At 38.0% G+C, this 27,336-nt stretch overlaps 1 protein-coding gene across 1 annotated transcript in view; it reads left to right on the top strand.

Moving 5' to 3' along the window:
* The window catches only part of sema3bl (sema domain, immunoglobulin domain (Ig), short basic domain, secreted, (semaphorin) 3bl), a 60,644-nt gene extending 33,727 nt beyond the window's left edge, over window positions 1-26,917 (top strand). The window contains exons 5-16 of the mRNA XM_055048722.1: window positions 9,052-9,142; window positions 12,137-12,253; window positions 12,475-12,617; window positions 13,967-14,081; window positions 14,252-14,321; window positions 14,903-15,047; window positions 18,851-19,082; window positions 19,430-19,521; window positions 19,735-19,776; window positions 19,872-20,097; window positions 22,165-22,292; window positions 23,312-26,917. Of these exons, the coding sequence (XP_054904697.1) occupies window positions 9,052-9,142; window positions 12,137-12,253; window positions 12,475-12,617; window positions 13,967-14,081; window positions 14,252-14,321; window positions 14,903-15,047; window positions 18,851-19,082; window positions 19,430-19,521; window positions 19,735-19,776; window positions 19,872-20,097; window positions 22,165-22,292; window positions 23,312-23,818 (1,908 nt within the window). The 3' untranslated portion in view covers window positions 23,819-26,917. The remainder of the gene's footprint in view (window positions 1-9,051; window positions 9,143-12,136; window positions 12,254-12,474; window positions 12,618-13,966; window positions 14,082-14,251; window positions 14,322-14,902; window positions 15,048-18,850; window positions 19,083-19,429; window positions 19,522-19,734; window positions 19,777-19,871; window positions 20,098-22,164; window positions 22,293-23,311) is intronic.
* Window positions 26,918-27,336: the final 419 nt, after the last annotated feature.

The following is a 27,336-nucleotide window of genomic DNA, read 5'->3' as shown; positions in this document are numbered from 1 at the left end:
TTTTTGGCTTCTTTATTTTTACATTTTTGGAAGGAAAATCTGTGTTGTAATCTGAAGAAAACTTTAGAGGAGAGATCACCGCAGAATCTGATAGACTTTATTAACTTTGGCAAACTAAAGAGAGTAAACGTCCTTCATTTACTCTCTTCACATCAACAAAAGCTTTTATATAAAATAATTGTAGCTTTATTTTTTTTCCTCACTTCATTTGAATGGGAGATGTATCGCACTATAAGGTAGAAAAGAGTTTTTTCCTTGGTGCCTTATATTTATTTGATAGAGGGAGTACATTGTAACAACATGTGATTTTATAGACATATAGAAATATTTCATTAAAACTACATCGAATTCAGAAGTGGACAGAATTTGGAGGACCTTTGCAGGAATAGACAAGGTCTTCCTGACTCATCAAGCTTACAATTGGTTTCCTATTATACTCAGAAGAATGTAAGAGGGTTTTTTTTTGGCTATTCATAAAGTATTTATAGAACGGTTTTGGTGGTGCAACCTGGGGACACTTGGAAGTAGGAAAGGGAGAATAAGCATGACACAGCATAACATGTTGATCAGAAAATTTGAGGCTGGATTGGTTGCTCCATATAGTCCAAAGTTGCAACATCAACAAAATTATTGCTTCATTCCTGGCACCACAGCTGCTATGTGCTAGTGCGCAGGTTTCTGGGTGACTAAAGAAAGTTGTGATGTTTTATGTGGTCTGTGGATGCAAAACTATCTATTGTATGTGGTGGTGGTGAGTAAGAAAGAGTACAACATATTACATGCAGCAATTCATAAGGTTTAGGGTTTAATATCATTTCGGTTTCAGAGTGTCTCATAAAAACAGAGGCTTCAGAATCACAAATATATGCAAAGCTGAGGAATAGTTAATAAAACCTAAATGCAAAATATTTTGACTGAAAATTACCCACCTTAAGGGCAGCAGCTGAGTGGTGCATATGAGGTGATGTTTTACTCTTGGAAACTCTATGTTAGTATAGCACAGTCAGGTTCAATGCTGCATTGTGTGTTGGATCAAATAGTGGAATAGAAATGTAATGAAACATGAAGGATTTCCAAGTGAGATATTTGGACAGTGGGAAGAATTACTGGGTGGCACTGAAGTCCTTCTGTTAGGGAAATGTTCTTGAAAGAAGTGTGTTTTGCTTCCAGTTCCCAAAAGGAAAAAGAAAATAAACTGAGACAGGCTGGGGGTCTGGGTACAAATCACTGGGGTCTCAACAGGCAGCTCTGGCATGAGTTTTGTTTAAGGGCGACTCAGCCACAGCATAACCCTCTCGATACATCTTTTTAACTACGCCGGCTGTCCCTCCTCGTATCCACTCGGCTCACAGTCAAAGCCATGCAAAGCACAAGAACCTTTGAATGAAGCTATCAAAACAATCCTGCATTTTGTTGTTTCAAGGCAGTTTTTCACGTTTTTCTCTCCTGCTAGAACCCAGCAGGAGGGGGTCAAAACCTGGATTCAGAGAAGGGCTGGCTGACATTGGTAGAGCTGTGTAAGGGAAACGTGCAGTGGCAGGATGCCAACCATTAGCGAACGAATGCATTGATTTGTTAGCATATATAAAGGAAATCGAGTGCGGTAAAACATTATTTTTTTCTGAAGTATCCAGTAAGTCATCCATGTGTGTGTTCCCTTTCTGGTACGGTTTTCCTTTTCACTTCCAATCTGTCATTTTCATTGCGGTTTCTACTTTGTGGATTTCAAGGAATAGTAGAAGAAAAGACAGCAACAAAAAACAAGTCAGCAGAATCCCTGTAAGACTGGTTGGGCTTTTATGTAAAGGTTGGTTACCTTTTCAGACCTTTTCCAGTTTTAAACGTTTTGTCAACATTTGCATCACAGTTGGATGAAAACATGAGTGAAAGGTAATTTAATTTTCTAGAGGAAATTATGAGGCAGTCTTTTACTCACATATATGTGTAATTATTCATAAAAGCATCAAAAACATTATAAAGTGGCCAATGAACAAATAAAAACTCGTCAAAGACAATATAAAAAAAAATAATCAAGAAGTGAATTTTCCACTTTCCCAGCATTCCGCCAGCAGAGCATTGTGGAGTCTAATGGCCAGTGGCATAAATACATTCCTGAACCTCTTAGTTGAACAGCCCACTTACAGAAACCTGAGAGAAATCCTCTACTGGGAGAAAAAAAGTGTTCAAGAGGTGGGTGGTAATTTTCTGAACTATCTTCAACTCCTCTTTTCCATCATGACTCAAAAGACTCCAGGCTCATACCAACCACAGAGCCAGCTCTCCTGATGAGACGGTCCAGCCTCTGAGTGTCCCCCGTTCCTCACCCCTCCAACATACCACCGCATGCAAAAGTACAATAGCAATGATTGACTGATAAAACACGCACAGTAGCTTAGAGCTCATATGAAAAAGGGCAAGTCTCCTCTAAAAACAGGCTCTGGCCTCGTGTTGTGTTTGCTAACCAGTTCAACCTTTTGTCCAGATGTATGTGTTGACCACTTCTGCAACCTTACCATCTATGGAAATGAGATGAAATGAAAGTCTATTAACAGCTCCTGTGTTTTAGTGGTTTTGAGCTGACATCTATTCTTCCTGCACCACTCCATAAAGTCCTCCACCAATCTCCTGTACCCCCCTCCCATCCCTAACTTGCAGTATTGTCTGAGAATTTCTCCCAGGAGATATGTATTACAGTTGTAGTTGAAATCAGTGGTGTACAAAGTAAAGGGTAGGGGTTAAAAGCACAGGCCACCAAAGGTAGCCTGTCCATTTACTGGACCAATCGTTTACTGGCGAACACACAACTGCCTGTTTGTGTGACCTCTCCCAGGAAATGAGTCTCCAAGGCACTCCGACTGGACACTGGGTGGGATGACCTTTAACCTAGTAGGCGTTTCATCTCTGTTAGGGGCAGATGTACCCATTTACTTTCTAATTCTCTCACATCAGCCCACTGGTGCAACCAGTGTTGTTGCAACGTTGCCTAATGCCGCAAAATTTCACATAAAAATCTATAAAACTGTGAGAACTGTGGATTTTAATCATTTGAAAGCAGCTGGTGAAGTGAAGAACAAGGCTTTTCTTCACACGGCCTAGTCAAAATCTGTTAGTATTGGAGACTTTGTTGTTGTTATTCCGTATTATTTAATCCCCACAGTATTTTTATGGGATAAAAACAAAAGTGTGTTTGACAGCAATCTAGTCCATTAAACACTAAACACATCCTCATGATGGATAAGAGTGATATCTGGCTACAGAGAACATGAAAGCCATAGAAAGTTTCTTTTTGTAACTGTTGTATTATGAGACTGAACTAAAATCTTTTTTTTTTTTTAAATGGCGTTATTTACAAAACGTCTTAGTAAAACCAGTGTCTTAATTGATTATGATCATATGGTATTCATCTATGAGTTTGTGAGGGCCTTCCTCTGGGAATCGTAACCACAACCTGGCACTTATAGATGGACATAGGCTAGAGTCCCCACAGTGAGCGACACGACTGCCTGAGGAGAGTCACAGACGTACAAATAAACCTCCGTCGTACAGTGACGACATAAGGAGGACGAGACCACACGCACATACACAAACAGCCGGTCAAACAAAACAAATGGCACCAAACTGAGCACATAAATATGCAGAGATGCTGACAGAAACATACACAAACATGATGAAAGACATGGACGTTGAAACACAAATAAAAAGAAATGAGCTGTGTGTTAAATCCCACAAAGAAGAACAAAGAAGAGTTAAATTTTTGCAACAAACAATAGCTGTCAAGAGTTGGGAAATGTACTGTAAATGTTTGCATACTCAGGATTCCTGAAATGGAAGCTCAATGTTTCCCAGTTAAAAACTCTTTCTCAGTTCAAATTCTCATGTAAGCAGCATTTCTAAAAGTTATTTCTAATATTGTTCAAGCAGGTTAAGAACTAATGTAAATTGCAGCCTTCATGGCTGCATCAAGGACTATCCCAACATGTGTCTGCGATATTGTGACACGCACCAAAACAGTATCTTTTTTTTTTCTCTGATCCTAAACTGAAAATTGAATGGGTTGTTCTCCCTTTTGTATTTTGCTGAAGCTGCTTCTGGATTTGATCTTCAATATTTTGGGCTCTGATTTTTGTTTGGTTGAGTTCAATGTCTAAAGGCGAATGCCACCACAAGAGTCACTGCAAGAGTGTCTACATTTAGATGTGGTAAAAACAACAACAACAAAAAAAAACCCATTAAGCTCTGTGTTGATGGACTTGGTGGCTGCCCCCATTGTTCTTGGATAATGAGCTTGGTAAATTTGTGCTTTAGTGAGACTTCATCTTATAAAAGAAATTACAAGTTTGTTCAAGTCTTGCTTTGAAATGGTTCAGAGATCAAATCTGCTAAGGATAACAATATCAAAGTTCAGAAGAGGTGCATCTTTATCCTAAAGGAACCATTTTGCTTTTTCCAAATTCATATTTTGAAAGCTATCTTATTCTCTGTACCTCATTGCTTGCCTCAGATTGTACACCCTTTTGCCCTTTTCTTGTCACGGTGTCCATAAACACATTGAGCAGAAGTGGAACGCCACATCTCTTCATGCACATTGAGAGTTGTTCAGATTGGCCATATTGGGTTCATTTCCATAGTGGTTGAATCTTCATAGGCCAGTAGAAGAAGCAAGAACAAAAGACCATCTGACTCTGGAGTAACTTAATCCAGGGGTATTTGTAGTGACACAAAGTTGAGTAAATGAACAGATGAGAAACTGCTGTGGGGGACTAAGAAAGTAAGGCAGAGAGGGAATGGGCCCGGTAAATCTGAATTAGCATAAATGGCTGAAAAGCAAACCACGATTCACTGACCTGAATTCAAAGTCCAGCAGATTGCGATAGTCAAACTTCAACTGGGAGGTTTTCTCTCTTTTAGCGCTCAAACATCTGGACTGCATGTCTGAACAGAGTCCTGGTGGACCTGAATGGACAGACATGAATCGACAGAGCAGCAGAGTGGAGAGCGGCGTCAGAATTTAACAGAGAGTTAACATGACTAAAAAGTGTTGGATTCGCTTGGCTAGAAAATATTTTGTAAAGCAGAGATTAGGGAATTAACAAAACAGGGTTTTTACTTAAAATGAAAATAATATAGCAAACTTAATTATGAGTGGAAAAGCACTAACAAGTTCATTTCATCTACCATTTACCATCTGTATGTGTCTGTTGTGACCTTTCTCAATGGTTTTGCTGTTTGGGTTCTACAGTATTATGCTGTATTATGCTTGGCAGACCTAAATTCAGAGAGCTCTGAATGTTTCCTTCTCCGTATCACAGAACTTGTGTGTATTTGTTTTGACAGAGTGTGGCCCAAGTGACTCTGACACGCTAATGAGCTGCTCGATTCCCGTGGAACATCATGAGAAAACACATTCAGACACGCATGTTCACACGCAGCAATGCTTAGAAAACTTGACTCTTGCTCATCTGGGATGAGCAAATGAGCAGTGTAAAAACATACAAAAGAGCAAAACACAGCCAACACACACACACGTGCACACTTGTACACGCTTAAAAGGAGAAATCCAGATGGGAAGAGAAGATAATTTTCCATAATAATATTAAAAAAATCTCTGAATACACAAAAAAATCTGAATGACTAATAAGATTATTATGTCAAACACAAACCTTTTCTTGATTTTTTTTTCACTAATAATGCATTTTGCATGATTTTTATGTGAAAGACCAAAAGAGTAATACGTAATTGTGAAATGAAACAAACATTTAATGGTTTCCAATAAAATCTAAAACATGTGGTGAAAATTTGTATTCAGTCTTCCTGAGCTAATATTTTTGCAGAACCTGCTTTTGTTGCAAAATGGCTTTAAATCATTCTGTTTTATGAATGTCTGCCTGTGAGCAGCAGCTTTGGAGTTCAGATTCGTATGTTTGGACCTTAGACACTTCTGCAAGGCACTGCAAGTTCAGAGATTAATCAGTGTGAGCTTGTGTTTCAGCGCTGTGCGTGCTCGTGGCCTCTGCATATTCACTTCACTTCCTGTAAAAGTCGTTCAAACCTCTTGACGAGCACTTAAAAAGCTATACGTGTCTCAAATAAAATAAGTTAAACATCCTGACACTGCGAGGGAGTTTTCCTGCGCTGGATCGCTTTGACTCATTCATGTTCCTCAACACGTACTGCTGTGCTGCACGAGTGTGTGCGTGTGTTGCTGCACATCTAAAGCTAAATGGGTTTTGCGCATATTGTTTGCCAATTCTGACAGAGCTTTTTTTAAGCAGCTGACTTCAATGTCATCATCTCCCCTGTGATCTCTGCTCAATGAAGGACTCGCCCACCGTGTAACAATGCTCTATTGTTTATGAGAGGAACATGGACTGAGAAACAGAGTTCAGGGCCAGGGCACTTTAATTTGTCACATGGGTTTGTATCGAAGTCAGAGTTTTATAGTTGCTCCTGTCACCTTCCATTCCTATTTTTCTCCTGGAAGTAAGCTGCGTTTGATCGCACTGAGACGTTTCTAGTACAGACGGGCTGGTGCTCTGGTGGCATTGAAGTGGAGAAACAAAAGGGCTTTTATCCAAAGCGACCTTTTCTTGACCTAAAAAGTCACACAGTCTCAGGATGTGGACTGAGTTCATTAAGTTAGTTTGACCAACCAATGAGTTCAGTCAAAAACACCCTGTCTACCAGCCTCCCCACTTCAGTACTTTATTACGTTTTGTTTCATTTCCACAGTCAGAACAAAAGATGTGGGCAGATTTATTTTCACTAAGAGACTAGTACAGATGCTGTTCAGGATAAAGAGTAAGTGTTGGATCTAATGAGGTGCAATGGGAAGGTGAAGCCGGACTGACACGAACACATTGGATTTTGCACCTGGCCCTGTTGTGGATGTATTTATTGAGGTTTCCCTTCCTCCTCCTTTCATCCTGCACTGATTTGCTGAGCTTTGTGCCACATAATTCACTGCAGTGGGCAACATGAGTTACAGCTTTGAAATTAAAAACCCTGTTGAGGTTTTGCATGTGAGGTGAAACAGGAGGGGTATTTTCACAAAGTGTTGCATCTGAATTTATTTGGAGTACTAGAATAAAATGTTTTAACCATGTAGATATATAAGCAGAAAAAACAGAATGATAAATAATTTAAAAAAAGAACCAACTATCCCCAGGTCTTTGTTCTGTTTTTATTAATAAGTTTTAATGTTTGTTTGGGATCAGTGCCTTGTTTGAAAACCCAGTTGGAGCAAAGTTTTAAACATTTGACTTAACTGCAAGAGAAAATAAAGAATGTTCCTTAAAAAAACCCAGGAATGATCAAAATGTTGCTGCTGCCAAGCTTCTCGTGGTGAAACACCAGCGTCACAATCCACATGTGACTGAAAAACATTTCCCATAAAGAGAGAAAGATCGCCCTTTCCACAGACTTTCAAGCATGACTGACATTTGTAGCTGCCCACCTGGAAGAGACACCTTTTCTGATCAGACAATATAAACATTGAGCTAAGTGGCCACAATGACAAGACAAACTTCAAACTTAAGACAACTGTCAAATATTGTGGTGATAGTATCGTGCTGATGACGCACACAAAATGGGCAGAAAATAATAAGGGTGGGGTCCCTTCAAATTGTTCAACTTGACACAAATAAGCGGATTGTTCATGCTTGGACACCTTAACATCCGTGTGGAAATGCATGGTCTACAGTTTAAAATTGCTTTTTGCCTGTAAAACTAATGAATTTAAGTGAGATCTGCCTTTTGTGCCAGTCTCTATTGTTCCAGAACCATGTTAATGTCTTCTGGTGACGGCCCTAACCAAATGTTAGTGCTAATGTATTTGGTATGTGAAGTAAGGAACATGAGTTAATTAGAGTGGACTCAATAAACTTTTTTCATGATCTGGGCTGAATTGTGTTAAATACTTTTACGGAACAGGTAGTCAGCCTTACGCTTATTTGGCTTGTGCTGTAACAAGAAATAAGTGCTAAACTACCAGCTGTTAAGGTCTGTTTTTGTGGCAATGTGAACCGTTTTTGGTGGACTGCTTTTATTATTTCTAAAGAAATGTTGTCAATCTGCTCAATTTTAGGATCTCACCCAGAGTTCATTTACTCTTAGCGGTTCATTTTCCTTCTGCGCATTTTGAAAGGCCAGATTTAAAATGTGTCTTTTATTTATAAATGTAAATTCTATGCTTGTTGAAAACTATTCTAGATGATTACCAAGAAAATATTTTCCAGTGGGATATTTAAACAAAAAATAATTAGTTACTTTGCTAGCATAGCAAAGCAGAAAGTGTTGATAATGCCTTATTGTTTGGTTTTTGGTCTACAAGAACACATTAGACCAGCGTCATAGCCTTTCAAGTGTAACAATGAAATCGGCAACTTTCAATAAATTTTTTACTGTTGATAAAGTCCAAAATTTAACAGCAGATTTCATTTGATAGCAGTATTTTCTTTTATTACCCAGCTGGCTCCTCTGCAGCCAGGTCTCCCAGGACAGATCTGCACTGGGAACCGAGTGGGAAATTTATCTGAACTCTGGCAGCTCTGCTAATCCTAAATTTCCTCTTATCTCAGACGGCTCCTTCGTTCTCAGACAGGCGAAGGTTCGATGAAAGGACGAGTAAACGTGAAAAGCTGTGTGAAACTCCAAAACGTCCCAGTTGGACTAGTCTGAATGTTGAGACAAAGCTGAAGAATCTCTCCTCCCCCGCAATAAAATTACAGTAACGTCTTTAAAAAAGAACACGTTCTGTCTGCTTTGAGGCTGTACCTGCTGAACTTTTGCTTAACAAGATAATCAGTTTCAGGTGGTGCAACGGGCTGACCTTGTTTGTAGACGGTCAATAAAAACATTTTCCACTTGGAGGAGCTGGTGAGGAATATATGACTCAGTTAATATTTCAGCTCTGTAACCTGAATCATATGAAGTAAATCTGTATTTCTCATGCGTTTCTGGAGCTGTGATAAATATCAGCTTGATAGAGTCCTCCTCGGGGCCCACCTGCTGGACTTAATTTACACACTTGTAACTGTGCCTTTTCTTCCCCAGCACGTGTTCACCATGAACCCACTGAATGTGGAGAGTGGACGAGGAAAGGTTCCACATGACCCCAGCTTTCCGTTTACAAGCACCTTTAGCGGTATGTCACAGTTCATTTTCCAAATGTGTTTATCACTTTATTATTTTGTTTATGGAACTAATAGCAGAATGTTAATTGTGTATGCGAACCATATGGGGTGTAATATCTGATTCTGGTTTATGAGATGCAAACTGTGACTGTGAGTTCAGTCCACCCCATTATAAATAAATAACTTTTGTTCATATTTCAGTACATAAACAGCCTGAACTAAGTTTACAGTACTCTAAAAGGCAGTCTTTAGTCACAGACAAATGATGATATAATTGGTCAGCAATCTGGGCCTGACCTGATGATCTCTGCCTGTTCTCTTTACTCAAGCTGACTCTACTTTAGTTTGGCTCTGTTCTCATTCACATCATTTTCATGATGGATGGAGCTGTTGGAAGGTAAAAAGGGTTTCAGGATTTAGACATGTGACATTGATACGTTTTCCGTTGCAGCAACCACTAAATTCAAATTCAACTCAAAACTACTTTATTGATCTCGAAAGGAAATTAAATGTGCTACTTGAATGGCATCCAAACAGCAGAATATGCTGCTGGAATAGTGTTTAAGTATTGTGACAGAAGATGTCACCTGTCAAAATCACCTGAACTAAAGATCTGTGGTGTTATTTAAGATCCACTCATTTCAGCCTGTTTGTTTGCAAACCTTCACACTTTATCTTGCTAATGAACAGCTGAAACTATTGCAGATTAAATCATTTAGACTTAAAAACTATAGGTAAGCTTAATGTGAGTGGTCAGGCTAATAGTTGATGTCTACCATCCTGCAGCACCTCTAGGTTTTTAATTTGCTGCATACTGAACTCGGGATGACTCTGGAGTGCCATCTTTTTGACTTTAGTAGGCATCATGTTAGATTTTCCTGTGTTGGAAACCAGAAAATGCAACTTCCAAGTACAAGCACCATTATGCCCTGCATTTGTCACATCTTTAGACTTCTACCTGCTAGAACGTACAGGTAACAGATTTGTACTTATGACCGTATTGTACACCTACAATAAACCCATATTGTATGTTGGTTCTTGTCATACCAATAAGACAAAAGCTTATTAAAAGCAAACCTTTCTTGATTTCAACATGTGGTGAAATGTACACATTTTGAAACTGTCCCCACTAGAATAAACAATTTTGGGTGTTTCTCATGAAATGTCATTAAGTATTTATTGCACCTTGTGAAGGAACATTGATTTATACCAGTGACAGATGATCCTGGGATCGTTTTAGGGTGGAGGCCTGCATAGTGCGTGTGTGCATGTGTGTGTGTGCATACATCTGCACAGCTGGGTGATTCCAGCATCAGAAATCATCCAGCAATGCTTTGTGTTTGGCAGGAAAATGTTAAAACCTGAGCCAAATATTTGGCAGTGTGGACCCCAGCTATCATATATAGTGGCCACATGGGCACACAAATGTTCAAGTTCACTGCAGAAATAGAGAGCGAGTTAGAGCGGTCCATATAGTCAGAGTCATTTGATAATGTGAAGACCGTGATGTGTTCAGATTACTCATTGAAAGACTAAAAAACTGACGCAGTGAATTCACTTATTTTTTTTGGGCCTCCTAGCAAAGTTTTGTTCAATAAGATTTATTTCTTGCTCCATTTTTTTTATCTTGGAAAATTGATTTCTTTAAGATTTTCAACAATTGCAATCAGTGCCACTAATGACTAAAATTGCTTGCATTGCTTCAAAAGTACAACTCTTTCAACAATTTATCTTTATCTGATCTTTTTTAAAACTGTCTAACTCTTTTGTATCAGCTTTCAGCTGATGCTTTTCTTGATCCTTTCTCCAAAAAAAAAGCAATGTGGTATGGTCAGCACTAATTAGTTTGTCTATCTTTATATATTTCCTCATGAGATAACAAAGCTGTACAGAGACACTGTATTTGTCTCTGCGATTTTAAGAAGAATGGGTGTGTTTCTAATAGCATTAGTACTGCCAAAGAAAATAAATGTTTTTTTTTTCTTCACCATGTTTTACAAAAGCAATCTGTGGGCCAGATTCAGTTTCAACATTATCCAGGGGGAGAAAAACAACAGCTGAGATTTCAGAACTCATGGAGTTCTTGAGAAAAACTCAGTGATGACAATTCATGATCTAAAAAGTGATTTTCTTTCTATTTTTTTTTTTTTTTACAGTTTAGGCAGAAGATTTGCTAATGACATAATTGTTTAATGTGTTTATGTTCACAGGTCAGAGACAGAGTTGTACACAGACTTGCTCAAATAATTGCTCTCATATTTTCACTCAATTGTGTTCAGGCTTGTTGTATTATATTAATCTCAGTGTCAGAAATCGAGGAACATGAGAACAGCTGTGACAGGGGAAAAAAAGTGAGAACAAGGCCACAGATTACAGCTTAAAGCTGCTGAACAGTGATGATGGTCCTGAGAAAACTACAACATTAATTCATAAAACAATGTCTACAACAGTACTGTGAAGTTTCTCTGTCATGAATCCAGTGTGCCTTAATTTCACTGCAGTAGAAGATGGACTAAAATATGCAATCGTAAAATGTTTGTGATGTTGCCTTTGTAATTTCTGCTACTATTCTGACCTGCATTGTCACTCTGATGTGCAAAGATCTGCAGCTGTATGTTTCTTCAAGTGACTGTAACCTCAATAACCCACTTTTTATTGGCCAGGAATGCATTCAAAAATGCAAGTCTAAGTTTTTCCACATGATCCATGTCTTTTTCTTTGTCGTTTACTTTCAAGCACCTCACCCATGTTTACTTTACATTTGGGTTTTCACTTGAAGGAAATATGTTGTGTTTGACTCTGAGAAAATATGTCCTGTATCAGACATGTCTATTTGTCAGAGCTCAAAACTTTCTGTGACGGTCTGTGCACCGGGCACAATCTTCCTGTCATCCATGCTGTGATTCATATCAAACTATTATTTTAGTTTTCAGGCACAAAGAAATTAAATAGGCTGTTTAAATGTTTTTCTTTTTCTCTCCACCTCTGACTCTGCCTGCCTGCAGGTGGAGAGTTATACACAGGACTGACTGCAGATTTTCTTGGAAGAGACTCTGTGATCTTCAGGAGCATGGGAGGTCGCACCACCATGAGAACAGAGACTGACCAGAAGCTTCTTCATGGTAAAAATGTCACTTATTTATTATGAATGCTTGCACAAATGGTATGATCTAGGATTAAGACAAGTGAAATGTGTCTCTAATACTGAAAGCGGCTAAATTTGTGGGGTTTTTCCCCCATAAAGTGGTGGTGGATGTCAATAGAAAGTCAAAAAGTCTATTTAAAATTAGGGTTCTCCTTTTAGGTTGTGACTTTTTTTCAACCTCCCGTTTACTCCTTCCAGACCCTCGGTTCATCGCTGCCCACCTCATCCCGGATAACGATGACAGGGACGATGATAAAGTGTATTTCTTTTTCACTGAGAAGGCCTCAGAGGGAGGGGACAAGGAGGAGGCCATCCATACGCGAGTTGGACGAGTTTGTGTGGTGAGATATCATAATCGCTACTTATTTTTTAGACAGTAAATGATTATGTTTCCAGCTCTCAGCTTTAGAGGAGCTTTGCTGTGAGTTTACTTTCTCTTCCAGCAGTTAAGTCCTTCTGGGATTTACCAATGAAAACCTCAACAGATTAGATCTAAATACCCGACCATGCTATTTACGTCACAAATAACGTTACAGGACAGGGGATAATGTGCTTAATACTTAAGTCCTTTTATTATGACACTTGGAAACTTTTGTGTTGAAAGGACAAATTTATCCTAAAGTATTTACATTTCCCTACAGGAGTGTGAAAGTGTCATTATATTCAGACTAAGATAAATGTTTTCTTCTCCCAAACTACATGCAGCTGTCAAATTTCCCAACCAGAGACTCGAAACGCATTCCAAGTCCTGCAACATTCTTTCATGCATTGATTTGTCTTACAAAACCATATGTGCCTTGAGAAGTCAGCATAAAAAATATACATATCGGCATATTTTTTTTATTCACTTACGCACACAGCTGCACGGCTGAAAAGCGGTATATTGTGTCAGAAGAAAAATATTTTAAAAAATATATTCATAAAATCATACTTTTAACTTCCTTTTGAAAACGTTTATCTCTGTATCTCTTTCTCTTTCCTTTTGTAATTTTTTGTTTTTTGGTAATATGACACAGTAAATTAACTTAAGCTTTATAAAGTTTAATCTGTTACCAGATACGCAATCCTTTTTAAGATAAGGCCACACAACCACTAATTTCGTCATTTTCTGAGTCCGAATTGAAGAGCCTCAGAATTATTTCATCACACGATTCATCAGTCTGTCTTTTGTTGTTGGTGTCGATGTCTCTTTCGTCTCGAGACAATGTTGCACTTGAGCTTGACCTGTCCTCTTCATCACACACTCCAGCTTTTAGAAAACCGGTGGGTGAAAATTGATCATTGTTTAAGTCCCAGTATTCAACGAATGTGGAAAAAAGTAGCGGCTTGTAATCTGGAAACTGTTCATTTCTGGATTATTTTCCCTCCATTCCAATGCTTATCTGTGAAAATGTCCTTTGGTTGATTTGAGGACACATAATTTATTTGACATTTTATAAGATCTCATTAATCAAACCATGTGCATGAGATTGACCAGGATCTCTATCTTTGAAATTGGGGCTCTAATGCCAATGAAACCCAACCTTGCATGCCTCTATGAGGAACCCTGAAATTATAGACGGCATCCACATGTGTCATTCTTTAATCTAAGACGTTGGTCTTTAATTAAAACCAAAAGCATGAATAATGTCTGTTTGGAAATAAATGCCCAGCTGTGTTTATTTGGTTGTTTGTCTGCATTTTCCACCAGAACGATGTTGGAGGACAACGAGTTCTAGTCAATAAGTGGAGCACATTCATAAAAGCCAGGCTGGTCTGTTCTGTTCCTGGACCTCATGGCATCGACACACACTTCAACCAGCTTGGTGAGAAGAAAGCACAGACAAATAAGAGGCACCAAAAGTTCCATTGACACATTTGGAAACTTTGATTCGAACCTTCATTTGCCCCACAACTTTCTTAACAAGCTAAATATTTAGTGGTGATGCCTTATCAAACTCACATCACACGTATTTTCTTTTCTAACTTGAACCAGAGGATGTTTTCCTGGTGCGGACCAAGGATGAGAGAAACCCGGACATCTATGCCATTTTCAGCACTATCAGGTAAACACATTTGCAGCAAAATGTGTTTTTATCATCCACTGAATGACATCAGGTCACTCAGATAGTGTGGATGAAAACTAAACATTGTTTTACCCTGATTGTGACTCTTAACTCAGTGGTGACCAAAGTCAGTCCTCATTTTGCGCTGCCCTGCATGTCTTTGACGTTGCCCTGATTCAGCACAACGGAGTTAAATAAACGGGCCATTAACAAGCCTCTGCAGCGCGAGGCGACATGCTGGGGAAGCAGTGTCCTCTACTAGACACATCTGAGCTCTGCAGGATACCTCCCTTTGAGAACTGGAGCTGGGAAAAACTGCTAGGAATGATTTATTGTAAGAGTCACTAACTCTGCCCAGAATAAGTTGTAGATCATTTTGAACATCTTAAATAAGTATGACTGCCATGACTTAAGTTCAGCTGTTTATAGGTTTGATTTCTCCTTCCATTATGTCAGACTCTATATTTCCCATATATTTGTTGGTTTATCAGCTTACCATTATAAACTGGTGTACATTTGACGTTAGAGTGTTATCACACATGATACAAATAATATATGTAATTGTTATTTTTTCTCTACAGTAATGTTTTCCAGGGTTTTGCTGTATGTATTTACCATATGGCCGACATCAGAGAAGCTTTCAATGGGCCCTTTGCTCACAAAGAGGGCCCTAACTATCAGTGGGGCCCCTATGAAGGCAGGATGCCTTATCCAAGACCAGGAGTTGTAAGTGATAGATCACCAGCCATATTTCTTGTAATTCAAGATTTGCTCATATTTAGTAAACCTTACTTTTTCAAGTATTTACAGTCCTAACTAAAACACATCTATACAACAGTCGACAGATTTAAAGTGTAAAGCATTTTACAACATTAGGGTGCAGCATATCTCTTCATCCAGATGACATGCTTTTATATTTACTTTGATAATTTCAGTAATCTAAATGTTTAAAGATTTATGTTTGTAAACTGCATGTACAAAGGTGAGGATTTAAATTGGTGAGGAACTGCTCAGTTCAATCACTATAAACACTGTGATGTTTTGTTTGATAATCAAGAGGAAAGTTGGGGCTCATTTTAAAGCAAAGCAGTGATCCAAAAAACTGAAACCACCTCACTGCCCATAAATCTCAGTTAAAAGCTTGTCAAAGCCATTCCAAGTTTCAGGTTTAAAGGATGTTTATGCATGGAACATTGATTGCATTGGACAAGCATTTGTGCATATTAATGCATTAAGTTTTATACAGAAGAGCTTGTCCTGTGGTTTTCTAATTTGTTAAACATTTTACTGCATTATTGTGGCAGCCTTATTAGTTTCCAATGCAAGATAGAGTCAGCTCTCAATAGATGTAACACTATGAGAGATGAACAGGGTTACTGCGTAGAGTTGGAGAGTCTGGGGTTTGACATTTGTGTCACTAATTATGGAAAAAGGAAAATTGAGTATAAAAATATTTTTCTACTCTCAATTTTAATGTTTGCCTCATTAAACAAACATTAAAATCAAATAAAATTTTATTTCTTAGGCACACTTCAGCAACAAGGCATTTCAAAATGCTTTACGTCACAAAATTAAGAAGTCCTGTAACACACAGTCAGCAATTAAAACATAACATTTTGCTGTTACACATCAGATATTGTTGATTAATATTTCATTAATTACAATTCAAAAGCAACTCTTAACATGCTGGTTTTAGTCTAGATTTAAAGACACTTAGTGTTTCGGCTGTTTTGCAGTTTTATTACACACTCAGATTAAAAATCTGAATTTCTGAAATTAAGGCATTTTTAATATTCAATTATTTATAACTTTCATCTGCTATAGCACAACAAACATTTTAGTCAATCATCGACTGTTTTTTCTTAACTACTGACAGTAAGTTCACAGATAAATACGCACATGCTCAAAATTTTCTAAAACTGACAATTTCACTACATTTGGCTTCTAAACTCTGAGATTAGGGGTTTTGAATGCAATCTTTGTATCTTAAACTGGATAAAAACAAATCATTCAGAGTCATGAATAGTTAAATAATCTACTCCAGTTTTTCCTCGTCGAATGTTAAACAAATCCACGTTGGTTCAGGTAGCCTGCCTGTTCAAATATCCACTTTAAGCTTCACCACCACTGGTGCAACTAAATGCTGACAGATTTTGATGAATCTACAGTCGTGTGCAAGTTACACAAAGCTGTTTTTCAGTTCAGAGTAAGTAGCCTAAAACTCTAGGAATAGTTTATTAGGTACACAGTACGCACAAAAACTAAGGAAGAAAAATATTATGGGATAGAAAGGGGTATAAAAAACATTATAAATGAGGTGTGGAAAGTTTCCATATCGGTAAAGTAAACTACTGTAAGTTGTGACTGTACACGGCACAGACCCCCTATCCTGGATTACATCCTGACTCTGAGTGGAGCTCTCAACCACAAGCTGTAACTCAGCCTTGTTTCATACGCAAACACACAGGGATGTTCGCAGGGCATGCATACGTAAAACGCTGCTGCATGGGCTATTCTGCTTCATTACCTGAGTGAATGAGAGAGCATGGAGGAAGAAGATGAATAATGTGACACACCTCTAGTGTTTCTTCGCCGACTCCCTGATTAACAGGAATGTCTTGGCATCAAACAAAGAGGAAAATCTCGAAGGAAGATATTGGAAGAAAAAAAAAACAATAAATCATAGTAAAATAGTGAGGAGGTGTAAGAGGTAGAAAGAGATTTGTGGATTCGTATCCAAGGTTTGACATTTTTGAAACCTGGATTTCAAATATTTATCTAACATTTTAAATCAGTCTTAAAAATCTGAACCTAGAGAACAATTACGCATGCCTGAGTTAGTATTTTATCTTACTAAAACTTTGAAAAATGTGCACCTCTTATCTCTGAGGCTTATGAAAAGTAGAAGATACATTTTATGCCCCTTCTGAAAATGTAAATTCCAGTGCAGTTTTTCCTCCCGAAATATTTACATCTGCTTTTTAGCTTATAGCACATTGTTTAAATTTGTCAGAGCTTATCCTTTAGTTGACAATATGCTGGGATATATTTTACTGCACACCTGCTAGAGCTTTATATGTAGAAACATCTTAACTGTCATCTGCTCCCCCCAAAGTCCTTCATTGTAGTGACCTGAATCTATGTAGAGCTGCAAGGTTTGATGGGTGATTCACTTCACCTGGAAATCAATTCCTCACAAAAAAAAAAAAAAAAAAAAAAAATCACATTTAAGGATTTATTTAAAATCAACTATACTCCCAGGCTGGCACTTTTAGGGATTTGGATTCAGAAAGTATTACTTCTGACATATAAACCAAATTTCCAACACACCAGACTCACTCTCATTTGTCCAGATGTCACCCACAAGACAAAATATTGTAAAGCAGACTTGTGCTGGAGTAAATTTTAAGCTGGGAAATGCACATTTAAAAATAGTGAGTGCAATTTTCTTATTCTATTTTTTCTCTTTGGGTCAGATGTGTACCAAAGAATAACCTCAGCTATTATTTTTGGTGAGACAAACCACCACCGTTATGCCTGCTTAGTGACCTGAACTCCAAGCAGCTTATAGAGATCCTTTCTCAGATGTGTTTACATGACCAGTAATCAGTCATTTTTTTCTTGCATGTTGACATGATGCATTTTCAGGTGTACAACATGTCTTTGGGAGCCAGGTCGCAGGATTCCTCATGTCCTTTTACATCCAACACATTCTAATGTGAAATTTACTAACGACTATGACAATAAACCAAGTCATTGAAATGACTGTAAAACTTGACACAAAATAATGTGGGGAAGTATAATGCTTTTGGAAAGGTAGCACTCCTTGAATGAGTGAAATTATGGAAATTTTAGAAAAGACAAATGAGGCATCACTTTTGATGACTTTTGTCACCTGCAGAATAAATATAGCCAGCTATCTGCCAGGATTCCAGTATTATTACCCTTTACTCTAAGGATAATGCAAACCAGTTGTCTGGAAGATTAATGAAAATGTAGCTGTGCATGACAAAGGCTTTGGCCGGTCCCATCAGAAATCCAGAACTGCATTATGAGCAAACCTAGAACTCCAATAGTTGCGTAAAAGCTCGCTTTTGGACCGTTTTCAGCCTTCCTGATTGTTTTTGTGATACAGTATCTTTGCCAAATACTTTGTTCATTAGATTTCCTATCCCTACAGTGGCATAAGCTGGAGCTTCTACAAACCCATAATAGTGGTCATGAACTTTTATCCAGTTTTTTACTAAAATAAAACTCCTAATGAGGGTTCTTTGAGTCGAATTTAAGACCATAATTAGGCTACAGGTTGTTTGGAAAACACTTACAGGGTGGTGTAAAATGGTGGGAATTTGAAATTAGAGTAGAGCATGGTAATCTCTTCCATCTGTTGGTTTTGCTTTAACATGTCCATTTCTTTCTCACTTGCAGCATGTTTAGCATGTGTTACCCAGTAAAAGCTGAACAACATAAACACTTTTATCTTCTTCTTGCTCATCATCTGTTTATCACCCTTCTTCTGGTCTTGCCAGTGCCCAAGTAAAATCACCAACCAGCCCGGCAAAGAGTTTGGCAGCACAAAGGACTTCCCTGACTCTGTGCTGCAGTTCGCCCGCAGCCACCCTCTGATGTGGCGCCCGGTGCTCCCAGCACTTCGGCAGCCTGTGCTGGTGAAGGCCAACATTCCTTACAAGCTGAAACAAATTGTGGTTGACAGAGTGGAGGCAGAAGACGGGCAATATGATGTCATGTTTATTGGTACAGGTAGGCTCAAGAGGCCTAATGCCTTTTTCAAAATGCACAACTTACATATGGTTATTTATTGCATGTTTGGTTTTCAGACATCAGATTTCACTTGTTCAATAACAATCAATGCTACACTGTCAACATGGGCAAATCAATTCAAAAGTTTCTAAGTGAAATTATTTCTATCTCCAACGAGGCTAACTAAATGGGAAAAACTGTTTCTATGTTCGATATGTGTCAGATATGTAAGTGAAACTAATCTGTTTAAAACAGTCTGATATTGGCCATATATGGGGTAAAACTCTTGGATTCAGGGCTCTGTTGCCTGCAGTATGAACATTAATGTATTTCTGTTCTTCTTGAAGATGTTGGAACCGTTTTGAAGGTAATTTCCCTACATAGTGGAAACAGTCTGGAGGCGGAGGAGGTCACACTGGAGGAGCTGCAGGTGTTTAAAGTAAGTTTTACTTCTACAACTAAACATTTAGATAGTGTGCACCTCACTTTGCTTTGTATTAAAAAAATATCCAGATTTCTCAAGGTTTATGTTAAGTTATGTTAAGTCTTAAATAGGAGACGGAACCAGCCCTTCATGAAATGTTTCAAATGCTTACACCATCATTCTTTTGTTTCCACCAAATTTCATTGCACGTCAATATTTTTTTTTCAGGTACCAGTCCCAATCACTTCACTGGACATATCTGTGAAAAGGGTGAGTCGGTACTCTAATTTCTTACCTCTGTCAGCTTCTGGAAACTATTCTCATATTGTGTTTCCCTTCATTCTTTTTCTCTCGCCTCCACACAGCAAGCCTTGTATGTGGGCTCTGCAGCAGGCGTGGCGCAGGTGAAGCTGCATCGCTGCGAGACGTATGGGAAAGCCTGTGCTGAGTGCTGCCTTGCCAGAGATCCTTACTGTGCATGGGATGGATCCTCGTGTGCACGATTCGTTCCAAACAGCAAACGTCGCTTCCGCAGGCAAGACGTCAAACATGGAAACGCGGTGCTGCAGTGTGTGGACCAGAACAGTAGCGGTAAGTGTGCATTCCTCTTCTTTGTGGATTTCAATTGCTTTTGTTATTGGACACAGATACAGTTCAAACCAAAAATGATTTATTTATAAATAATCTTTTAAAAGCCCATTGTGTTTCTCCTGGTTTTATCGAAACAAAACTTGTAAAATAGCCCAGCAACACTTCCAGATTGAATCTGTCAGAGAATCTATGGAGAGAGAAGCAGGACTGAATGACTGCAGGCACTTCAGCCTTAGAGGATCAGAGCACATTGAAGATAAATTGTAAAATATCAGTGGAAACTTTCACAAAGCTGGTTCACAAATTTAAGAACAATTTGAAAGCTGTAAAGCCATTAAATATATTTCTTCTGATTATTGAGAAGGCTTGAAATATTTATATTTTTTTTAAATTGGAGAAATACCAGATACAAATTTCATGTTTTTAATAATATAATTTAAAATCTCCTCAGGTTTAATAATTGTTTAATTGTTTAATGAAACAAGCTGAATTGAAAATGGTAGATAATTTTATGATAATTGTAATGTGGGTAATTAAGGTCTTGATTATACAAAGATAGTTTCTACACAAAGCCACATGTAAGGCAATCAATCCATGTGTTGCTTAGGTAGTTTTAAACAGACTCGTATCTCTTCAGTGTTGCTGTGCCACAATCTAAACTGTTTACTTGCTTGTAAAAATAAGACCACAGACTGTTTTATGTAGCCCACATATCTCAGGATAAACTTGGAAGTCTTTGAGAAAGTGTTATTTAACTTGCGTAAACAGAAATTTGAGGAAAAACCACTCATACCTAACAGGAGTATTCCAACCATTAATCATGACAGCGCTTTGATTAATGTAGTTCTTATACGAAAGGTTGCAGAGAAGATGCTGCATTAATCTTCCTGTGCTCTGGAAAACAAATTAAACTGCAAAATAAATTCATATCCATCTATGCAAATGTTAGACTTTTATGTGACTGTAATGTCTGCATCCACCCATATCCTTCCTTGCACCCCTCTACACCTCAAAACATACTAGATTACACCCTCAAAACTGAGTGACATTTAGAGTCTTGCTGACAGCATTCAGTCATGGTACTTTTTCAACAACAAGACAGTTTAAAGTGCTTTACAAGATAAATCAGACAATGTTTGACTAACTACTAATTAAAGGCTTCTTTAAAGATGCAGGTTTTTTGCCTTTATTTAAAAAAACTCAGTGTTTCAGCTGTTTGTTCCAGATTTGAGATGCATAGAAGCTGTTTTTTCTGGTTTTGTGATGCAAATCGGACACAAAGTCATAAGACCTGATGTCACAACCACAGATCTTGAATGTATTTTGGTGACAGTTTGATGGTGCTGGTGTTCCCTGCTTCTTTGTAAAAAAATAAATCAAGCTGTAAGCATCTCAGCAAACATTTGTAGCTGAAAAGGTGGAGAGAAACAACTTACAGTTAAAGACTGAACCAAGTCAAACATATTGTTACTTTATGTAACAACTAATAATTATTGAAAGGGATGAAAGAGCCAGAATGACTCATTCCACTTTTTAAATCCTTCAACAGCCAAAAAATAATAAAAGAAAAATATGTTCTAGGGCAATGTTTATAATTTTGACAATAAGAGGGTTCAAAACAGATGGGAAGACATAATAGTGCTTTACGAATTAGCCAAAAGAGACATGTCTGTATTTGTTCGCACACCTGAGTGTGGAGCGATGAAAGACGCCTCTTTCTAAGCCTTTCAGTGAACCTTAGAGGACAAGTTGTCTTTGCTGAGGACTTTTGTCAAAGTGTGAAAGGAGAGATTTTATAGTGGCTTAGTGTGAATTCATCCCTTTCAAAATTCCTGCAGCTGTTTCGTTTTCATAACCACTCGTTACCATTTTGTCCCTTTTTTGACTTAAATTTGATGCTTACAAAATAAAATGACTTCATATACATGTACTTAAATGATTTTCTTAGTTAAGTATTTAAAAAATTGTGTATATGATTGGTCTCAAAATCATTTAATTTAGTTAGTTTAGTCAGTTTAGTTAACAGTCTAAGTTTTCTCTAACTCTATTTTTTTCTTTTTTGAGAAGACTTGGACGTGACTGAGGACAAAGTTGTGTATGGGACGGAGAAAAACAGCACCTTCCTAGAGTGTGTTCCTCGCTCGCCGCAAGCTTCCATCACCTGGCTTGTCCAACGAGACGACCGCAAGGAAGAGGTACGACGATCTGCATAAACAAGCCGGCTAAAAACACACGTTAAAGGTGTCAAAATGAAACGCACGTGCGATGGTGGCGAAGAGGAAAACTGTTTGAGCGGGGTGAAACCTTTGTGTGGTTTGAACAACTGCCTGTAAAAGTGAGATTAGTCATGTGGCTAGCACATTTGACATGTGGTTCAAATTAAGCAGTTATATTTCAAAGCAAAATGCTCAATCGCCTCGTCGCTTGGATAAACAGTGAATTCTCCTCTGGCCCCCACAGCCACATGCTGCAGATGGATCAAGTCTCACTTAAATGTCTCTGCTGGCCACTGTGACTTAAACACAAAGCTGTAAAGTCTTCTAAAGCTGTATTTAGAAAATAATGTTGCTGGGTGGAAGCACACCCACAGAAACCTTTTGTCCGTTTGAGGTTCTGCTCCTCTGAGCTCAAGTGAATGTCTCGCATTCAAGTATTAAGCCATTACTACCCCTCTCCATTTCCCTGCAAATAAACATTTAGCTGCCACTAGCTGACAAGACTGCATGTTTGGGTTGGCAACAGGTTACTGCTAGAGAAACAGAACGGCAGAATGTAAAAATGTGGGAGACAGGAAGCGCGAGTTATATAGGGGCAGCAGGGAGCGTTTCACTTGTTATCTGAAAAACATAAAACGGACAATAGAAGAAAACAAACAAGAAAAAAAAATATCTGGAGATCTTGTTGTTACAAGTTTTTCTGAGGAAAGAGAAGCAGCCAACGTTCTTGTTTTTGTTCTCATTCAATGAAAGATGAAACATTTTCTCAGCTTGCATTAATAGAGAGTGTTGGGCTTTGCCTGCAATCTTCACCATTTCACTTTAAACCAACACTTTTCAAAGAATGTTATAGTCCTCCTTACAGAGGCAGAGCAAGACGTTGGCTCTTTAAAATTAAATCAAGTTTCAAATTCAAATGTAACATAAATTAGGCAGAAAATATTCTTCATATGACAATAAACATGCACAAACAATTATTTTCTCTCTGTCCCATTTAGGTGAAGCTGGATGATCGTGTGATGTCAACGGATCAGGGTTTGCTGTTTCGTCATCTCTTCCGTCAGGACGAAGGTGTGTACATCTGCCGCTCCCGAGAGCACAGCTTCAGCCAAACGCTGGCCCGCATCTCCCTCCAGGTCCTCCAGACAGACACGGTGGATGAGCTCATTGCCCGTGACATCGCGGGCATCTCTGACGGATTCAAAGACCGGTCTCCAGGGAACCACAGGCCCTGGATGCCTTGCAGCACGGGGCCTTACAGCAGGGGTCAAATCGGCCAGTCGCGCACGTGGTTCAAGGACATCATGCAGCTCATCGGGCCGTCTAACCTGCCTCACGTTGAGGAGTACTGCGAGAGGATGTGGTGCAACGACAAGCTCCGGAGGAAGCACAAGAGCATGCTGGAGAAATACCGCCAAGCTCAGGAGAGTGCCAGGAAGGCGCGCAGTAAAGGCTCCGGAGAACGCAACCGGACGCCACGAGATCTCAGAGGACGGCCAGAGTAACGCTAGGGAAAATGAAGGATTGAAATGAAAGAGAATAAAGGAAGATCCTTCGTTTTTGATTCGGATCAGGATGGTTTTGGGAGCCAATTAAAAGCCTGACCTAATCAATCGTCGTATGAAAATCTGGTGGATTAGTCTGTTTTTGCCATAAAATAAGTAGAATGTTTTCATTTAAAAACAAAGAAAAAAGATGAATTAATTCATTTGAGTGTTTGACAGTAAGTGATTTTATTAAAGTTCATAGGTGAAGGACATGAACTTGTCTGTCAGTAAAGACTGAGATGTTATTAGCACACGGTAAGAAGAGACTTTCATACTGAACTGTATATTACAGCATATTCCTAGGATGTTTTTTCAAGTGAGAGTCATCAAGAATTTCTTCACTCACATCATTGTTTTTATGTTACAGTGGCAAATTTTATCACATCCCTCTATGCCGAGAAAACTAATACTGCAGAACTTGAGATTTATAAGATATGTGCATGTCAGTGTGATTTTTCTTAGTGTGGGCTTTGTTTCATGTTTGCTATTTATCCTTAATGACTTTTATGACACTTAATGTGTTGCTGATATTGAGCTTTTCCTTGTAATTTGGAAGAACATCTGAAATTCTCCTGCACACATTCTCACATTAGCATACATTTAATCCGCAAGTGAATTTTGTTCCATTTATATTTAATGCTTGATATTCTATACTCTTCACAAACTGAGTTTATCTGAAATTTCACTGAGCTACAACACTGAATGCATAAGCTCAAGTATCTAAAGATGACATTTTCTGAGACGACTGTTGATGGTTCAACGGATCAAAGACAAATGGTTTCATTCTTCCTGCCTTGGGCTGAACTTTTCTTTAAACACAAGATAAAGATCAAAAGACCCAACTTGCCGGCACAGAGATGAAAACTTCTCTGTGGAAATTGTTTTGGTTACAGACTGTAACAAACTGTAGGACACAGGAAGTCCAAAAAGTGTGTGAACGTCGTGGATGTGTGTCCAAAACCGGATCCCACAGAGCAGACCGCGGCATCTGGCACAGAGATGTTCTGCATCTCCTTTGGTTCCTGTGAAGCGATCGTCAGCTTTGGACCTGGCTTTGCTGGCCTACAGTGACGTGGATTCAGTATGGGGCAGATAGAAAAGCCTGAGTCGGTTCTTTTGGTTTTTAAATGAGTTTCGTGACCAGCTGCATGGAGCTCTTACAACACAGTTGTTGCCAGTCGGCTCCAGTGTTTAGATGGATGTTACATTGTGTTTTGTTGCTTTATTGCATTACACATGAGGCAATGTTATTTATGCATCACCAAGGGTTTTGGCATAAGAGTCGCAGATCATTTCACATGCTTACGAACCCTTTTCATCATAACAAAATTGTATTTTTTTCTTTCTAATTAGATTGTTGTTTTCAGAATTGTTTCTTTTTATCTATTTTATGCAGTAACAGTTTAATTTTGTCCATCAACAGACAACATTTTAAGGGACATTTTCCTTAAAATGATGGTTTCTGAGGTCAGGTCATTTGTTTCCCACCTTTCTGTGGAGCTCCTCAGAGACATGACAAGAAACCATGACTGTCCAGGTTTTTGTGCTTTCTATTGTGTAAATACTATTTTTAAAATGTTACTTTTTGAACAATTCTTTATGTATTTTCTGTTGAGTATTTTTATTTTTTTGTTTTAAATGTGATTTTTGTGCTTATAGTAACTGGAATTGGCTCAGATCCACCACTATAAAATAAAAATAGGTTAAAAGTGGAGCAGCAAGGATAGAAAAGGAAAAAAAATCTATTTGATTTTATAAAAAGTTATTTGTAATGGAAATGTCATACACTCAAATCTGTAGCAGTAAATTGTATTTTATAAAATTTCCTTCCCTTAAAGAAAAGTTTCATTAGCAAATGAAAAACATTAATTACAAGTATGCACGTTTCATATTAAAATCATAATTCAGAAAAGTATTTGGCTCGAGTGCAAAACCCTGAAGAACTCCATGGCATGAAAATAACAAACATCACATTAATGTTAATGGAAAAAAGATGCTGTACTAATTGTGTTCCTTTTTTATTAGAAAAAAACCCCATAATACTGATTAGCTTTGTGGTTTTACTGAGTGAATGATTTTTCAAGGTGAATGAGAAAAAAAAATGGCTCGGTAAGAACAGAGGAAGGTTTTAAATGGTTTCTTTAAAAAGGTACTGAAAGCATCTAATGCAACTCTTTTTGACACTTCTCAAATTTGTTACATTACATTTATATTCTGAATTACCTGAAAACTATTCCTTTATCCTGACCCTTTGCATTCTGGTATGTAGAGCACAACAAAGCACATAAAAACCTTAAGGCTTGCTCTAAATATTGATAAGTGTGTATTCCTAAACTATGAAGAAAAAAGAAAAATTGAAATTGAATAAATTAAGTTTATGTATTCATTGGCTCTTTTGATATACCTGCTCAATTTGTAACCATTAAAATAATGTTTTAACGTGTTGAAGCTGAATTTTCTATTTTAAAACAGAACTTGACTAATTCAATACTTAACTCTGATACGTTGTGCAGTTGTTGACATGAACAAATATAGTTTTCTTTGCATTCAGACAAACAAAATCCTTCAGCTGCAGTTACAACACAGTATAAACTGTATGTTGAAAAATTTAAATTTTCTTTGTTTTAGTTTGCCTCATTCAGTGAAGTAATGTTTTATTGTAAAAAAAAATTGAAACAGTGCTTGTGTTTAATGCTGACTCCATGAAGCACAGAAATTCAACAAACATGTCATCTTTATCTAACAATGTTTTTTTACAGTTCAATAAGCAGTTTCATTTTGATATTTTACTTTTAAGCTTGTGTTCTTTTCCAGAGTTAGAAGTCCATAGAAAAGTCTGCATTTAAAACTGAATGCATAATTTTTATATATATAAAAAAAAGAAAAACTTGCATTGAAATGAACTTTGTGAACAACTTTGTTAGCTGGTCAATGGGTGTAAAAGGAAAATTAAATATGTATTTATGTTTTATTTAAGTCTGTTTCTACCATGCATGCTACAAACATGTATACTGTTTAAAACAATTAAAGGTTGATTGTTTTTAAATCAAAAGCTGACCCCGTATTTGTTTCTGATTTTATTCTTTATGTGACTGCAAAGGTAATTTAACCCTGACATGTGTTGACGCATGTTGGTTATTACCATGCACGCATATTTCAGTGCAAGGATTCAAGTCATAGTTATGCCAGATCTCAAGTGTGCGACTTCAAAAGACTTTCAAACAGCAGGAAGACATGTGTGCAAGTGATTGGAGAGTTATGAGCCCAGTGCTGACCTGAGACGTTACCCAGTCACTGAGTCTGCCCATACGTGTGATTGAAGGCTAATTGGGCTATAACAGCTGTTGAGAACAGGACCGACAATGGCAGCTTGTCACTTCAACAAACACACCATCATAAGGCAATATCAGATAGTAACTCATAAGCTTTACATAGGTTGTTGTCTTTTCAGCATTTATTCTTCAAAAAGTGAGGCA

The sequence above is a fragment of the Poeciliopsis prolifica genome, unplaced genomic scaffold (assembly GCF_027474105.1).
Source record: "Poeciliopsis prolifica strain line A6 unplaced genomic scaffold, Auburn_PproV2 SCAFFOLD027, whole genome shotgun sequence".
Taxonomy (NCBI): domain Eukaryota; kingdom Metazoa; phylum Chordata; class Actinopteri; order Cyprinodontiformes; family Poeciliidae; genus Poeciliopsis; species Poeciliopsis prolifica.
This window is presented reverse-complemented; position numbering and strand designations above follow the sequence as displayed.